A 14,396-nucleotide genomic window follows, 5' to 3' on the forward strand; every position below is an offset into this window, starting at 1 on the left:
TTGATAATATAATAAATTGTATAAGCTTATTCATAGCTACTGAATTTGTGCTTGCGCGAAAAATGAATTGAAATAATTTAATGTAAACATGACAAGTTTGAAATATTTCAGATGAAATATAATTACAATTGCCATGAAATATTATAAAAGTGTTTCACTCACCGAGCACAAATCCTCGTCCCCCTCCTCCTGAATCACCGAGATTACCCGCAACCACCCCTAACTACCTCCAACGAAAACCGCCAACCACCTCGAGTTATACCTCGAATACTAATAAATATTTTCAGCGTGAGAACAAATCAAAAATAATGTGTGAGGTTTGATATAATTTTTTTATCGACATATTTTACCAAAAAGATTATGAGAAGATTGTAAAGTTATGGAAATTTTATTAGCGGACTGACAGCTACTGAATATGGGCTTGCGCGAAAAACGAATTGAAATAATTTATTGTAAACACGAACCAGGAACCACGGAGCGCTTATCCCGGAAGTTGAGAAATTTTATTAGCGGACTGACAGCTACCGAATTTGGGGTTGCGCGAAAAACGAATTGAAATAATTTATTGTAAACATGAACCAGGAACCACGGAGCGCTTGTCCTGGAAGTCGGGAAATTGTATTAGCGGACTGACAGCTACCGAATTTGGGGTTGCGTGAAAAACGAATTGAAATAATTTATTGTAAACATGAACCAGGAACCACGGAGCGCTTGTCCTGGAAGTCGGGAAATTGTATTAGCGGACTGACAGCTACCGAATTTGGGGTTGCGCGAAAAACGAATTGAAATAATTCATTGTAAACATGAACCAGGAACCACGGAGCGCTTATCCCGGAAGTCGAGAAATTTTATTAGCGGACTGACAGCTACCGAATTTGGGGTTGCGTGAAAAACGAATTGAAATAATTTATTGTAAACACGAACCAGGAACCACGGAGCGCTTGTCCTGGAAGTCGGGAAATTGTATTAGCGGACTGACAGCTACCGAATTTGGGGTTGCGCGAAAAACGAATTGAAATAATTTATTGTAAACATGAACCAGGAACCACGGAGCGCTTGTCCTGGAAGTCGGGAAATTGTATTAGCGGACTGACAGCTACCGAATTTGGGGTTGCGCGAAAAACGAATTGAAATAATTTATTGTAAACATGAACCAGGAACCACGGAGCGCTTGTCCTGGAAGTCGGGAAATTGTATTAGCGGACTGACAGCTACCGAATTTGGGGTTGCGCGAAAAACGAATTGAAATAATTTATTGTAAACATGAACCAGGAACCACGGAGCGCTTGTCCTGGAAGTCGGGAAATTGTATTAGCGGACTGACAGCTACCGAATTTGGGGTTGCGCGAAAAACGAATTGAAATAATTTATTGTAAACATGAACCAGGAACCACGGAGCGCTTGTCCTGGAAGTCGGGAAATTGTATTAGCGGACTGACAGCTACCGAATTTGGGGTTGCGTGAAAAACGAATTGAAATAATTTATCGTAAACATGAACCAGGAACCACGGAGCGCTTGTCCTGGAAGTCGGGAAATTGTATTAGCGGACTGACAGCTACCGAATTTGGGGTTGCGCGAAAAACGAATTGAAATAATTTATTGTAAACATGAACCAGGAACCACGGAGCGCTTATTCTGGAAGTCGAGAAATTTTATTAGCGGACTGACAGCTACCGAATTCGGGGTTGCGCGAAAAACGAATTGAAATAATTTATTGTAAACATGAACCAGGAACAACGGAGCGCTTATCCTGGAAGTCGAGCTTCACCGCGTAGCGGACCCGAAGCGCGGGATCCGGGAGGTTGAGAACCCGGTACTCGAAATACGTAGCGGGCCCGAAGCGCGGGATATCTGGGAGGTTGAGAACCCGGTACTCGAAATTTGCGGAGCGCGACTCTCATACGTCCGCTCTACTGCGCGGTTGTTTCCAGACTGAGGAATTCGGCTAGCTGATTTTGAATTGGTGACGTCACTTTCTGAACATCCGACATCCAAACTATGGTTTCGAACTTTGATACTATGTATGATGATGTATGATGTACGATGTATGATGTATGATGTATGATGATATGATATGATGTATAATGATTTTAGCTTTCACATTTCATACAAGAAATACACACCTTATCTCTCCTGCCGATTCCAGACTCAAGCGGCCAGACCCTTCGATGGTCAGCCGTTGACTGAAAATATATTCTTCAGTGAACGGGTCGGCTAATAACGCTGCCGTTCTGCGACAGTTGAATGATGAAAAATTTCGCTCGTATCTTTCAAATGTGTGTTAAAATACACTCGAAGTGTTAAGAAGCGTCGTTCTTTCTCTCCCTATCACCTTTCTAGGTCTTTAAATCACTACGCAGCGTTAAATACTGTCTCATATACGAAGCATCCATTTCATCTCGTTCAAAATTAGCGCATCCGTGCTGTATTACATTTACTCTGAATGTTTCTCCACACGAACATATTTCGAAAAAGAACTTCTTCTCTACCCAATGTAGATACTTCACTTGCGACTAGCTAAACCAGCGTTTCGATTCAACGTCTACGAAAATTCAAGATTGAAAGAGCAAACGAAAAGTTGTTGGAGTAATTATGAATATTAATATTATGGAATATATGGCGGAGTAGGGGGTCGAGGAGGACGAAGGCGGTCTGAGGCGGTCGGAGGTGGTTAGAGGTGTTCGGAAATGGTAGGAGGTGGTTGGCGCTGGTAGGAGGTGGCAGGGGGTGGCAGGAGGTGTTTGGTTGTGGTCGGAAGTGATCGGTGTTGGTCGCGGCGGTCGAGGACGATGAGGGTTGGGGAGGAGGTGGCGGTCCGGACCGAGGTTGACGAGGAGGACGAAGGTGGTCGGTGGTGAGAGGAGGTGGTTGACGGCGGTCGGTGGTGCTTGGTGGTTGTTGCGGTGATTGGCGGTGGACGCGGTTACGCTTCTTCCCACGGGAATGATCGATCCGATCGACATTTCTAAGTCGCAGTCGTCAAGTAGTCTTACGTACTCACTTTGTACCGACTCAATCTCAAGCTTCCATACCGACATTACTTTGGCCACTATGAATGTCGGTGCGAGCCCGTTAGGTAGAATCGATAGAGCAGAACCCTCCTACGTCCCCAGGCCCATCCGGGCCCACTTGCCCGCCGCAAACTGATCACAGAAATTGACGCAGAGTATCCGTCTTTATATTATTCAGTCAACGTAAGTGCTAAATATCCAATCACGTGCTTCATCATACACTTTGCTGCTCGTTTCAAATACAAATTATGAAATAACTTGTCGGATCTGGACAGAAGGACCGAGTTTTCTTTGCGTAAGTGGGATTGCGTAACTTTCAATATTAGTAGAGTTCAGTTATGCGATAAATGAAAATAGAAAGGACGAAATTCATTGGCTTATCAGTCTTTGCGATGCTCACGACTATTCAGCTCTCTGTTCACTTCATGAGCAACAAACTGACATTTCACCGAGAAAAAATTCGGCTTTCTGTAACTAACCATCAACAGAGAGGCTCGATCTTTTATCATTTGTTCATAAAAATTTCGTTAAATCAGATAAATGCCGTCGACATAGATAGAGTTGACGTCATCGAATTGGCTCACACGGTTAATATTTTAAGATCGTCGTTCGAAATTGTACCGTCACTTACCCAAAATTAATCCAAAATTCACATGCACTGCTTGGATATATTACATATATATATATATATATATATATATATATATATACATACATACATACACATACATATAAACAAATACCACGCAATTCTACCGCTAATAGATTGTAGCCACAGATGTGACGCCTTCTCTTTCGGTTTGCGCAACTTAAAAACTGAATTCTTGAATACTACTTACCTCGTTAGCAATGATAAATTGTCGTATTGATTATCGGGTTGATATTTACTCAATAAGTCGCAGTGATAGTATGATGAATTTTGATGGGACTTAGTGAGCCAAAGCAGCCAAGATTCACTCCTTCCAGAGTCGCATTCGGCACTGGAACTGGAAGTTCCATGGCCTATAGCTTAATATCACACCGATAGTATCTAATATGTATATAATCGTGGATTACACATTAGTAACTATATTGAATGATTAAGAGGAGATCAAAAACTTTTTTTGGATCAACTTCTGATGAAAATAATTCTCTTACAAGCTATTCAATAACAATGTTTATTCGCGTATATCAAACTATCTTACAGAGCATAAAAAATTGTGACGTGATCATAAAACCAATGAGGTCTTCATCGAGAATAAGTATTGTGGAATATGGAAATGCTTTACGTGTTAGGAACGGATAAAACTCCAGAGAAGGTTTAAAAGTAATAAGGTTTTCAATAAATCAGTATTAAAAGGTTATCAACAAAGCTAAACGTTGAGTTTACAGATGTTAGTACTAATAATAATAATAATAATGATGATGCATCCATTTTACTACTCAAGTTATAGACTTCGCAATAAGCAAAATTTGCAAAGTTTGAGTACAAAACACTGGATCTACAAAGAGAGAGAGAGTAATATAATAATGTATACCTATGTACGTAACGCTGACAACTGCAAATATAGCATCTTAGTTTATAGTTTTGCAGTTTTATAATTAAATGGTATTAAAGGGTTATTGTTTAATTAATTATCATAATTAATTTAGCTGTGACATTTTAATTTACATAACTTATTCATCCTATATCTATATCTACAGCACGCTTAGAACAGCTCACACGTTTACGTCGTGGCATCTTTCATATGATGAACAGGCGTTTAATTAATCTTTTTGATCTTATTCTATGTTGTTTTTTCTTTTAACGAATTTTTGTTCGTCTATTCAGTTATTTATCCAGCTGTGTCATCTAAAGGTGAGTACAAAATAACTTTCAGCTCATCGAACGATCGATTAGACTAAAGTGGAGGGGTTCTAAAATATCACGCACATACAAACCATCGCGATATAATTTTATTTCCCCAGAGGTTTATTATTCCAGCTTTATTACACAATATAGAAACTCGGCGGTGGGTAGAGGTATGAAAAGATCAGTTCAAACCAAACTCGAGCAAACCGTTTTGTACTACGAGATATAGTATCTAAATTATACCCCATCTGTTGCCAATTAAGTTTACAATTCAAACCTCTTCCTACCACATATGGTACGCAGCCATCCTACACCCAGTCGTACGTATATCATTATTATGTAAACCTTAGCAAACAGTTAATAATTAATAATTATTGGTAAAACCGCAATGTTTTATTATTATTATTATTATTATTATTATTTTTCATTTAACATATATTTATTTTATTTCATATATATATAAAATTATACTAACTACATCAATATATACATAAAAAGGCAAATGTGAAATACCTGAATGTTTTTTATGTGTTATATTATAAAAATATGCTTTTTATTACGTTTATCAATATAATCGGTACATACTTATGTATTGTAGCAATATATCTGAGCTAATATATTCACATAATCGATTTTTTTTCTTCTTATCATACATTATATTATATTAGTACTTTGTGAACGGACGTCAGTCTCGCGTGCCAATTAAAGCAAAATAATTGCCTGTGTTGATGTTTATATTTAGAGAAAAACAAGTATTATTATATTATTGTTATTAATATTATTATTAATATTATTGTTATTTGTTTTACATCTTTCATTATCCAGGCAACACCTCAAGCATTTGCCTTTTATCAAACAACCATAATTTCTTATATTTATAATAACTGCATATAAATGCATTAATATGCATTCGATGCAACTTTAAATAATTATTATACGAATATTTCAAGTCTTGTACTTGAACAAAATTACACACATTACGTTTCATAAAGTAATGGGCATAATTTTAATTTATTTTCGTTACTTTTAAACTCGCGGTGAGTTTACTGAAGTCAATTACATTTTTCCATCTATCCGAAGAACATACTGTAGTTTCGAATATGTATACTATTCGTAGATCATTTTATTCGCATAAAACTATAAGCTTTCTTGTATTTAATATACAATTAAAGTATTCTCATAATCTAAACTTCTAAAGACAATCTCGTTAGTGTCGTTCTTTCATTGGAGAAAAGAAAATCACATCTCTTTATCAAGCATACAAACAAGACCATTTGGGAATCAATAGAACCTTGATAAAATAATTTCCCGGGTCATTGATCAATAAATTTGACTTATCCAGGTTACTTCAAGTTTTTTGCAATTATATTTTACTTTTTGTGAATTTTTGAATTAATGATCTGTCGATATCAAATACTTTACAACACCTTTCCGAACTAGTCGAAAAGATGAATTTGAAAGGGAAAAAATTCTATAATATGAGCGCTTGTTTTCATAAACTAAGACATAAAGAAGAAATCGCAGGCTAATTTGTACGTCTGATTCTTTCGACTCGACAGTTTTATCTGGATACCATTCTTGCGGCAGTATTTACAGAAGATATTGATTAAAATCATTCTACCAATTTAATTCGTTGTTTGTAAGGGTATTCGCAACGTGATAAACAGTGTGAGGTGGCGTACTTCATTTCACAATCTCTATCATCTGCTGAATTTGATAAAACACGTATATATCGATAGGTATGTATATACCTGCATGTATCAATATTTTCAGTGGCCACAGATTTTAACAATTACACAGTCAAGTTTCTGTTTTCATTGTGTTCAATCACTTGGTAAGAACATCTTGTATCTTTAAATTCGCTTATAGTCTCTAGAAAATTCACTCTTTGTGTTCTGGATCTGGTTTGCTTTTCGGTTCTATAGCCGAATTGTGAGGATGATGGTTATTTGTTTGATTTCTGGGCACCAAAAGAACGTTTCCATCCGCTGACTGTTGAAGGCTGTACTCGTAAGGATGATACTGATTGCCATCTGGGTCCCTAAGGGACTGGAAGATAAAAAAAAAAAACTATCGTTAGTTTTGGGACCATAAACAGGAATTCACATACTGTCCGAATGAATTCACTTTATTTTAGTACAAAGCAAAGTTGCATTGCAAATCGGATTCAGATTTTCCCCGCGTAGGTCGATAATCAGTAATAAAACGTTCAATTCACCTGAAAAACGTGACGATACAGTTGGCTGAACTTGTCCTTGACACGCTGCCTTTCTAGGAGCATAAAATCACGTTCTCGAATCAATCGCATTTTCCGGTCACGCATCTCTTTGACTTGGTCTGCCAGACTGACAATTTGGTCAAGTTTTCGTTTGCGGCAATTCTGTGCGGCGACTTTGTTCTTTCCACGTCTTCTGATATCGCGTATCAAAGATAACTGTGCCTCACTAAGATCATATTTGCTAAGACGTTCGTTGAATTCATCCATTGGTAGATTGATAATGTCGTTAACAGGGATCGGTACGTTCAATGCCCTTGCACGTTTCTCATCACGGGTCAAGTGTTCTTCTCCTTCAGACTTGCGAGCTAAAAGTATTTTTTTTTCAACAATTGATACTTGAAAATTCATGCTTAACTCAGCTTGCGAGTAAAAATATTATCAGTAGATTTCTAAACTGTTACTCTACCTTTCTTATCGCGTGACAAGCAGCGATGCATTGAACCAGAACTTTCAGCTGGCATGTGGTACGTATGGTTGTGCTGGACATGTTCGATAGCTGACCTGCCTGCAAAACAATTAGCGAATGATTAGAGCTTTTTATTCTGTTGAAAGTTGATCATTCACAAAATTTTTTATTCCAGTTCTCTTTCAAGCAATGTTGTTGTACTTGGTGTTGAAAAAAAAGTATAACTGCTACTTGACTGTTGAGACTTACCAGAATGGTGACGAGAAGAGTCGAGGCTGCAACTGTACTTCATTTCGGATTGAGGACCTGCTGCGCCCTCGATGGGGCCAGAGTAAGCGTTTCCAGGTGCTCCAGCACCCACGCTTTGGCTATCGTTGTATTCATATTTAATTGGGGTTGTTGGGTGAGCAGTGGCTCCTAAGGATGAGCCTGTTATGTGAATGATAAAATTACATTAAATTAAGAGTGGAATAAACTCCAAGGTCATGCTGAAACGTCTTTGAGCATGTTACAATAAAGCCTATGCCAATTCTCAAGCAATGATTTGGTAATTAAAAATACATACCAGTGCCTTGTTCCTGGAAGTATCTCTTGGCAAACATCTGGTGTTTTTTCTGAGCTACAGGTGGCATTGCACGTTCAGATTGACATCTCGGAGACGTGCCGTTTCTTCCAGCCGCGGAATAGCTGTAGTCATACGGCATGCGGTATTTGCTGCAATGTATATTACGTCAAACATCTGGATAAAATATTCGTCCGATTGACAGACTGGTAAAAAGAAGAAGTGTCAGAATTGGAAAGAAGAGTATTATCCACCTGGCATAATCCATCGAGTAATGAGAGTCTGCTTGAGTGTGGCTAGAGTTTGAACCAGTCTCCATCCACTCTCCGTCAGAAAGCGAGGGAACGCGTTCGCTTCCCATGCTGCTGACTGCGCTGTCGCTAGAGGCATCCATCCTTTCGTCGGTGACTCCACCAAGGGTTGTCACACCAGGAGTACCTGTCGCTGCACCTCCAGCTGACTGCACTCCAGGCAATGCGGCGGCTCCAGTTGGTCCCGAGGCGTTGTTGCTGTTGTGGTCCAACATTCGCATTGTGTACATGCCTGGAAAAAATACGAAAGAAAAATTAAATCACTAGTTCCGCAGTGCAGAGTTGTACAGCGAAAAGTGGGAGGAGACGGTTAAGAATTGTTGAACCCAAAGAAAGTGAAATTTTCTTACAACGCAATGCAAGATATTTGTCCTGCAACGTTCTCCAATATTTTAACAGAATTTAAAATTCTTCATCAATGGCAGAGATAAATCTTTCAGGCACCTTTACTGAAATGATTGTATAAAACTAGTTCGAGCGATTTAAATGGAGTAGCTGTAATGGAACAAAAGGCATTTGCCCAATGTAATACTAATTATACGTATCTATGTCAATCTTTATGTGGCAAAGATGGTACAATCTAAATACATACAGTTGAAAATATTTATATCGCTATGAGATTTTAAACAAGATTACAGATACGGACCACCAAATGGATGAAAATTTGGGCGATGAAATTCCTCCTGATTTTAATGCAGGCGATATATTTAGGCACACATATATACATATATATATATGTATATTGTTGTCAAAATTAATTAGCGCGATTACTCACTTATTTGATATAACGGAGATAAAAAAAAAAAAATTTCGCGAACTTTCGATAAAATTTTGCTGATTCAGGTTGAATTTCAGAAACTTGCTATATTTACTCAGCGTGGACAAATTACGCGTTCGAAAGATCGCCGCGATAGTGATATGAAAAATATTTAATACGCGATAATATTGAAAGCTAATGCAACCGCCGCTAACAGTATTTTTATAACATTACAAAGTACTTTGGTAAACATAAATACCGGTTACCGAAACGGTTACCGCAAACCAAGTGAATGAATCCTACATCGTATGAGAATGACGAGACGTTAATTAAATAAAAAAAAAAAACTCCATTTCTACACGCGTTGCATTCCAGTCGAACAGATCAGTCATTGAGTCAACCGTAAATTTTGTAATAGCAGAGAAAAAAAAATAGCGGCCGCCAGATTACAACACATCTTTCATTGTTTAGCAATAGTGAGCAATCTCTGTATATAGTCATGTTCGTATGTGCATACCTACATACATACACACATGCGACACGTGTATCGAGAATTGAAAGTGCGTGGATGTTTTAAGAGATAACGAAATTCCACTGGAATGATACATATCGCATCGCCTTCCGTCCGATCGCTGGTGAAATAAAAAATTCCATACAGGTTGTACGTATTTGTTTCGTTAGTTTTTTTTGTTGTTGTTTTTTTCGGGGAATGAAAGACGCTGACAACAATCGCAGCGTTATTTAAAATTTCATTTTTGAATACGTAAACAATTAAATAATGAATAAATGAAAACACGCCGCTGAAAGAAACATTCACTAAACATATGACAGAAAACAACTTTCGAGGCCTGAGTGAATGAGCCGACGCCTCGACAGCTCATATATGTATATATGTACATACATATACACGTATATGCCTAAGGCGAAATATATTTATTACAGCGACGTTCTTTGCTCTCGTGTGGAAGTATAGATATAAACATGCTCGCATACATACATTATAGGCATACGCTATTTTGTATAGGCATACAGCACGAGTGATGGAACATAGGTATGCATATAAGGTATATAAGGTATATAAGTATAACGTGACGCAGGGGCTAAAATTATTCTTCTTCCGACGAGTAATAAAGTTTTATAGCACTACATACTTTCAATCAAATTTTTTATTTTTTCGCCCCCATCCCCCCCCCCTCATCGTCAACAGCGACAAGTCTGTCACAGTGTCTCACGTAGTTTTATCATCGTTGAATATTTCTTCACGTGCCGACCGACCATTGACTCGAAAACTTACGGTCACAGATATACTTTCAAGGGACACGTATTGCAGATATGCGCGTGAAATGATTTTTACAATGACTACGACCGTGTGATTTTGATGATTCGGAGACTCTGTCTTACCCGCTCTGGCTCATGCCACGTAAACGCGTTACACCGTTTCCGGCTTTACAAAAATAACTCCTCGAGGGCATTGCAAGTCATCGTGCGTGACTTTCAAAAATTTACAAAACGATACACGTCTGAATACATGGATTGTGTCTACGCGTGTACGTACTACGACGGTGCTTGTGTCGCCGAGCGTTTCTTCGTTTACTTTCGACCTAATTAGCATGCATTATATACCTAGAGCATGTGCGCGGAGGCAACGAACGTACATCCTCCGGGTGAATTTTTTTTCACTACGATTTAACGAAAGGAGGAGATTTTCTACCCGGCTAAACTATGCAGTGATATTGTATACTGTAAGTAGGCTTGAAAAAATCGGTGATGCATCTATGACGTATAATAAATGTATACATATATATATATATATATATATAAAAGTATGCCGATGGCGGAAAAAATGTTTGAAGGAACGACGGGCGCTGTAAATTAATAGCCCGGGGGATGGATGGGATAACGATTTTAGAACGTAGTACGTTAGTTTTAAAGTACCTAATATACCTACTCGGTGAGTAAACAATGACTCCCATGGTCGCCATTCACGCTTCCTGAGAAGCGACAGCCTTCCGATATTATTTATATTGACGAATTTTAACGTCGTAATCCTCTAAATAATTGTCACAAGTTCTTAAAAGACACACCCGTGTCAAGTAGTTTATACGCGTATAATAATTTTTAGTGTCCACGATCAATAATGATCGATGATATTAATCGCCCAATATGGGTGACTCGATATATTACACACACTAGCACCTGCAACAATGCAGATTAATATACAACCGACTCGGTATGACTGAGATTCGAAAAGTTAGGGAGTGAGAGATAGATAGAGAGAGAGAGAGAGAGAGAGAGATACGTGGTAGGTAAAAATGAGGCAGCGTAGATAGGCGAGAAACTGGAGTGGCGAACAACAGCCGCAACAGAAATATTCTCCCTGCAGCGTTCGAAATAGAGCAACGGTTTGGGTGTTTTTAAAAATTTTTTTCCTCTTCCAAGTTTCAAGTTTCCTCCGCCGTCCAGGTACTAAATCTCGAGTATCTTCGCCGTGTAGTAAATGCTGTAGTGTGTGTACCGATACATATTTCCCAACAGTCGATATAACCGCTGTTGTATTTATGACGTTCCTTTATAAAATATCCAGCAACGATTATTCTCGGTGTCTCCAATATAAACAGCGAGTCGGTCGTCTCCTCGTGTGACGTGACTTCGCATATCAACGTAACTCCACCTCTCGACTGGCGCAGTGTTGTTGAGTCGCCGTCGAGGTTTCGGAAGCGACGATGTTGTTTGTTCCCAGAGTCTGTTTCGTTAAATTATTATCGTTCGTTCCTCATATCATAATTTCTCGCAATAATCTCTCCGATGTCAACACACGAAATCGCAGGCAAAGCGAATTTTTCCACAATCGTTATACACGTGAGCACTGGTACAAAAGCTGTGAAAATGATCCTGGATTACCTCGTCCTACTCGCCGCCTCCCGTAGCGTACCCGTGCACTTGGCAATAATTGCGAATAATATTATTTTAAGAAGAATCCAAGAATACGCATGTGAGACCCGTCCGCGGCGCGAGCGAGTGCGTTAATCGCGTAATCGCGTAATCGCGAAGAGCGGTCGGTCTCGAGTTATTCGTGACTTGCCCCCGTAACGTCGCGAGCTCTAATGAAACGAATTCGAGGCACTCCGCGAGTCCTCGGCCAGTTAGACGCACACACGATTTTCTTCTCTCCCCGGAGTGATTCTGCCGCGGTCGCGCGCCGATAACGTTCGCGTATAGTATAACACAGCGACGCCTCTCTTGTCCCCGCGTACGTGCCAAGTGAGGAAAAAAAATGCACTTGCCGTATAATACACGTACATACGTACATACGTCGTGCCTTACCGATAAGACGATTAATATACGGCTCCGCGTCACTTCGCCGCCGCACCCACGAGCCAGACTTTAACCGAGTAATTTAATCGTTCTTTCTTGCGGCGGGCCGCAGCGCGAAACTTTTACGGAGATTCTTTTTTCAACGATACATCAACCGGTCGGAATATCTGCGGGTGCGGTGTTATAAAATTACCTACCGTATGCATGCTTTCGACGCGCGCGCGACTTTACGATCTTTTCTTTTTTTTTTTTTTTCTTCCAACATGCGTCGCCAAGTATAATTTCGCGGCAATATCGCCCCATAATTCGAACACGATCGCACCTATGTGTATACGTGTATATACGCGACGTGCGAGTTGCGAATGTTTCCGATAGGGGAACACGTAGCTCGATCTATTTGATCAGAGAATCAGCAGGCGAGAGATATAAATCCTTACGTAACCGAAGATCAAGACGCCGGCCGCGTTCGGGGAGAACTGACATGACGGTGTCTCGGAAACGTCATTCGATGCGGTTCACTTCGGTCTTGGACTATTTTCTTTTTTTCCACGTCCCTTCTTTCCTCAGGCTGCAATCGTCAGAATTCCCGATTGATAAAATGTTGTTCCATCCGGCGTGTTTTATTTCGCATGCCTTATTTCGCGCTACTCAATCTCGATTTCATTCGTTTCAAACATTTCTCATGCATATAAGAAACATCGTACAGTGATATTTTATACTTTTCTTCTTCTCTGTTTCTACACTCGCACCTCTTTACGACTAGGTTTGTTTCAAAGTGTATACATACATTGGTATTATTATTAACAGAAAAACGTACCGGTTGACTATCGTGCCTTGTCTGTATAAAAATACACCAGAGCACTCGTATCTGGGTAGGAAGAACACGAACGGCTGAACGAAAATTAGCGCTCAAGAGCACAGAAGGCTATCTCTCTAGTTTTTATTTTTTATTTCAGTATTTCAGGTTTATTCGTTCACTGATATTAGTCACAACGAGGAAATTGTAATATAATACGGACCGGTCGAAAACAAGTTATACATATCTACGGATTTCCAATTTTCGGTATTTCAGAACAGGCATTAATTCTTCCTCGAAGCAATGTACCTGGAAATTTAACACGAATATCGATCATCAAATCCTCCGTTTTATCGAAATATGTCCATATAATTCGCTTGTCAACCGTACTATACGGAGGTTGGTGAAAAAAAGAAGAGTTATTTCCGTTGCAATTAGCTACAGGTTTTCTTACAAAATTTATACAATAATTGGGAAATTTCTATGCTTTTTTCACAATACATGTTCCTAGACATTAGCTGGTCGCGCATATAATGTAAAATTTTCCATGCTGATTCTGATCATGATACCGACGTGATTGTTATCCCTTTATGCGACCATTCCTATGATACGGAATGATTAATTTACCGTGTACAAAATATACAATACACATGTCTATATCAATTTCATTTAATATTTTACTACGAAACATGCGTCGTGCATCACGTACCACGTACGCATCTCTATACACATAAATGTGTATATATAATATTATTCAGGCTGAGAATAGGAGAAGCAGTAGCAGCCCGTCACTGGGTATTAAACTGTTTACACTCGAGACGTATGGTTTTATCTTATCGTCACATGTAGCAACGTGACACTGATAAGGGTCTTTTACGCTTTTTAGCAATCATCATCGGCATGCAGAATAATTTCATTTCACTTGAATTTTTCTTCTTTTTTTCTTCCACGCAATCGTTAAGTCGTTTACCTTGGAACACAATACATATTTTTATGAATATTTTTCACATAGTACGCTCAGTCCACAGAAATTCATCCGGAGGAGGCAGAAGTATGATTTAATTAAGAATATTATTTATTTTACACAGGAAAATGATAAATTAAAATAAATCGTCGGGTTTTATAAAA

At 39.0% G+C, this 14,396-nt stretch overlaps 1 protein-coding gene across 8 annotated transcripts in view; it reads right to left on the reverse strand.

The window, feature by feature from the left end:
* Window positions 1-4,942: 4,942 nt before the first annotated feature.
* LOC124307929 (segmentation protein cap'n'collar) overlaps window positions 4,943-14,396 on the reverse strand; it is a 123,018-nt gene continuing 113,564 nt past the window's right edge. For all 8 annotated transcript variants that reach the window (XM_046770124.1, XM_046770122.1, XM_046770121.1 and 5 more), the window contains exons 8-13: window positions 8,344-8,632; window positions 8,093-8,241; window positions 7,777-7,956; window positions 7,528-7,626; window positions 7,062-7,426; window positions 4,943-6,892 (exon numbers count right to left, since the gene is read on the reverse strand). In XM_046770124.1, the coding sequence (XP_046626080.1) occupies window positions 6,725-6,892; window positions 7,062-7,426; window positions 7,528-7,626; window positions 7,777-7,956; window positions 8,093-8,241; window positions 8,344-8,632 (1,250 nt within the window). In that variant the 3' untranslated portion in view covers window positions 4,943-6,724. The remainder of the gene's footprint in view (window positions 6,893-7,061; window positions 7,427-7,527; window positions 7,627-7,776; window positions 7,957-8,092; window positions 8,242-8,343; window positions 8,633-14,396) is intronic.

This window comes from Neodiprion virginianus, chromosome 6, assembly GCF_021901495.1.
Source record: "Neodiprion virginianus isolate iyNeoVirg1 chromosome 6, iyNeoVirg1.1, whole genome shotgun sequence".
Classification (NCBI taxonomy): Eukaryota; Metazoa; Arthropoda; class Insecta; order Hymenoptera; family Diprionidae; genus Neodiprion; species Neodiprion virginianus.